The sequence below is a fragment of the Sapajus apella genome, unplaced genomic scaffold (assembly GCF_009761245.1).
Source record: "Sapajus apella isolate SASKATOON/1434 unplaced genomic scaffold, GSC_monkey_1.0 scaffold77, whole genome shotgun sequence".
Taxonomy (NCBI): domain Eukaryota; kingdom Metazoa; phylum Chordata; class Mammalia; order Primates; family Cebidae; genus Sapajus; species Sapajus apella.
In genome coordinates, this window is record NW_022437017.1 from 396,433 (window position 1) to 400,416 (window position 3,984).

Consider the following 3,984-nt stretch of genomic DNA (forward strand, 5'->3'; position numbering starts at 1 on the left):
AGGCAGGAGAATTGCTTTAACCTGGGAGGTAGAGGTTGCAGTGAGCCAAGATTGCACCACTGCACTCCAGCCTTGGCAACAGAGTGAGACTCTGTCTCAAAAAATAATAAAAAAATAAATAAATAAAACGGGTGAAAGATAACATGTTCCAAATCATAAACATGACCAAAATTCCTCTCTTCTCACTAACATGACTCAGTGGTATTTCTCATGAGTTAGGTTTACCTCCCACCATTCCTTTTCCCTTCTGAATAAGAACAATTATGATTACCAAGTTTTGAATTGTTTACCTCATCAATGCATCAAATACAGAGAATCATCTTGCTTCCTTGAATAGAAACCAATCAACCTAAAACAAGCACAAAACCTGTAAGAAATTCTTCAGAGCACCCTCTTACTGATATATCACAGTCATTTATGGTTTGTGGTCATAATTATTATTACAATTTATTATACCCTCTTTGATAACAGGTATAGTCTTTGTGGTCTTTAGCTAGAGGGCATACAAAACAGCATAGCTTAACTTTTGGTATTATGAGTAAATGAGACATTACTATCATGATAGAAGTTGAAACTATATAAGCAAGAAAAGTAAAATTTACATGAGGAGGAAAAAATTCCTAAAGTTGTATGCACCTGGTTAATGCTGACTTCACAGTGTCTTAATAAATAATTTGCCAAAATTATAAACTTGATGTGATCCAAGGCTGAAGACAGTTAATAGTTTCTAAGAAACATGTACAGAAGTCTTGTTTGAATAAAAAAATACCTATTAGTCACATATAATCAAACAACTGGAAATGAACTGAGGCATTACACTGAGCTTTGAGTAACAGGAAACACTTGAAATTTCCTGATAAGAGGAAAGTACTTATTCTCACATGAAAGTCCTGGGCGAGGCCAGTCACTGCACAGTGCAGCAGGACAAGCTCCCCTGTAGTTGGTTTTGACAGTAGCATGGTAGCAGTCAGGCTGAATCAAGAATACAGTCACTACTAGTATGAACAAAGGTGCTTACTACACAAATTAGATGTTATACCAAGCATCTACAGACTAGGGGAGTCAGAGCATCAGAGAATATTCCCAACCAGGACAGTCTGAATTAGTTGCCTAGTACACACATAATAATGTCTGAAGGAAAACTAAAGTAGATATTCAACGTGGGGCTACTGGAGACCTGTGTGAAACCTGCACCTCCGAGAAAACCGAAGTCAAGTAGTTTTGAGGATACTCTTGATTGGCAAACCAAAGAAGTGGGAAAATGGAATGGAAGCAGGTGTCCATACAGCCTATATTCACATGGCTATCTCCCTGTATGGTGCTTCCAAACAATGACAAATGCCTTCTTTGCTTACTTCCAAATCTCATGTATGATAGGTTACTGATGAACTGTATCATGGAATCACAAATGGAATGGATTCTTGGAAACCTAGTTCCTAAACTACCAACACTGACATAGCACAATCCAGAGATCCAACTCTAGTGTTTACTGTCCTATTGCAAGTCTTTTGTAATTTAAAGCCAATTATCTTACAAGGTCTTTCTCTACCGTGAATCTTTTCATGCAGTTGAAAGAAAAAGAAAGGACTGAAGGCTTTCCCAAATTTCTTACTTTCATGGGGTTTCTCTGTGTGACTCCGTTCATGATTATGAAAGAACTGGGACAACGGAAGGGTTAGGGTTAGGGTTCTCATAGGGTTTCTCTCCAGTGTGAATTCTTTCATGTATTCGAAAGTAAGTGGATCGACTGAAGGCTTTCCCACATTGCTTACATTCATAGGGTTTCTCTCCGGTATGAGTTCTTTCATGTATTCGGAAGTAACTGGAACGACTGAAGGCTTTCCCACATTTTGTACATTTATAGGGTTTCTCTCCAGTGTGAATTCTTTCATGTTTTCGAAAAGAACTGGAACAACTGAAGGCTTTCCCACATTGCTTACAATCATAGGGTTTCTCTCCAGTGTGGGTCCTTTCATGTATTCGAAATGAACTGGGGAAATCAAAGGCTTTCCCACACACCTTACATTTATAAGGGCCATTGCCAGTGTGCTTTATCATGTGTCTTCGAACACTTGCAAGGCAAGTCAAAGCCTTCCCACATTCCTTACACTCAAAAAGTTTCTCTCCAGTGTGAGTCCTTTCATGACTTCGAACAGAACTGGCACACCTAAAGGCTTTACCACACTGTTTACATTCATATGGTTTCTCTCCTGTGTGAGTTCTTTCATGTATTCGAATGTACTTCGAACAACTGAAAGCTTTGCCACATTGCTTACATTCATAGGGTTTATCTCCAGTGTGAGTCCTTTCATGTATTCGAATATAACTTGAACAACTGAAGGCTTTCCCACATTGCTTGCATTCATAGGGTTTCTCTCCAGTGTGACTTCTTTCATGTATTCGAAATAAACTGGGATAATCAAAGGCTTTCCCACACACCTTACATTTGTAAGGCACACCTCCCCGATGCATTAACATGTGTCTTCGAATGCTTACAAGAGAAATGAAGGTTTCTCCACATTCCTTACAATCATAGGGTTTTCCTCCAGGATGAGTCCTTTCACGTACTGGAAAAGTGCGATGGTAACTCAAGGCTCGTCCACACTGGTTTCGTGTATATGACTTCTTTCCATATTCCTGATATTCATTTGGTTCATGTCCAGTATGATCTCTGATATGCCTATTAAGTGATGAAGCACCCATGCCAACTTCTCCACACACACTGCTTTTACACAGTTTTACTCCAGGAGTTTTCTTGTTCAGAGTAACATCTGGAATCTGGCTGAAGGTTTCTTCACTTTGACTACCTTCTTTACGTTCACAGGTTCTCTCTGGAATATGACTTGTGGGAAAAATGAGAAGTATATTATTAACAGTTTGTTTATAAATAATTTTATATTTACTAACACATATTAGACTTATATATATCTTTTTCTTTTTTTTTTTTTTTTTTTAAGACAGGGTCCCACCATGTTGGCCAGGCTGGTCTCAAACTCCTGACCACAGGTGATTCACCCGCCTTGGCCTCCCAAAGTGCTGGGATTACAGGCATGAGCCACCACACCCAGCCTTTATATATACTTTTTTAAAATACAGAGACAGGATCTCACTGTATTGCCCAGGCTGGTCTCAAACTCCAAGACTCAAGGGATCCTCTCATCTCTGCCTCCCAAACTGCTGGGATTATAGGCGTGAACCACTGCACCAGGCCTGGACTCACTTTTTTTTTTTTTTTTTTTTTTTTTTGAGACAGTCTCACTCTGTTCCCAGGCTGGCAGGCTGGAGTGCAATGGCATGATCTCGGCTCACCGCAACTTCCACCTCCTTCATTCAAGCAATTATTCTGCCTCAGTCTCCCGAGTAGCTGGGATTACAGGCATGGCTACCACACCAGGCTAATTTTTTAATATCTTTTTTGTTTGTTTATTTTCTTTAATTTTTTATATCTTTAATAGAGACAGGGTTTTACCATGTTGACCAGGCTGGTGGCTGCTGGCATGAGCCACCACACTTGGCCTTGGACTCATATTTTTAACCTTGGGGAAAGTGTAAGTTTTATATTCATTGTGTGAATATGAATAGACCAAATGCTCTGCTTTAGGTCACAATCATACCTATTATCAAAAAATGATATTCATGGCTGGGCCTGGTGGCTCACATCTGTAATCCCAGTACTTTGGGAGGCTGAGGCAGGTGGATCACCTGAGGACAGAAGTTCAACACCAGCCTGGCAAACATGGTGAAACCCCATCTCTACTAAAAACACAAAAAAACAGCCAGGCGTGGTGGTGAGCACCTGTAATCCCAGCTATTCGGGAGGCTCAGGCAGAAGGATCACCTGAACCTAGGAGGCAGATGTTGCAGTGAGCTGAGATGGCACCCTTGCACTCCAGCCTGGGCAACAAGAGTGAAATTCCTTCTAAAAAAAAGAAAAAATAGCCGGGCGCGGTGGCTCAAGCCTGTAATCCCAGCACTTTGGGAGGC

At 40.5% G+C, this 3,984-nt stretch overlaps 1 protein-coding gene across 2 annotated transcripts in view; it reads right to left on the reverse strand.

Moving 5' to 3' along the window:
• Positions 1-267: 267 nt before the first annotated feature.
• Positions 268-3,984, reverse strand: part of ZNF627 (zinc finger protein 627) — a 28,707-nt gene continuing 24,990 nt past the window's right edge. For both annotated transcript variants that reach the window (XM_032251668.1, XM_032251669.1), the window contains exon 4: positions 268-2,842. In XM_032251668.1, the coding sequence (XP_032107559.1) occupies positions 1,648-2,842 (1,195 nt within the window). In that variant the 3' untranslated portion in view covers positions 268-1,647. The remainder of the gene's footprint in view (positions 2,843-3,984) is intronic.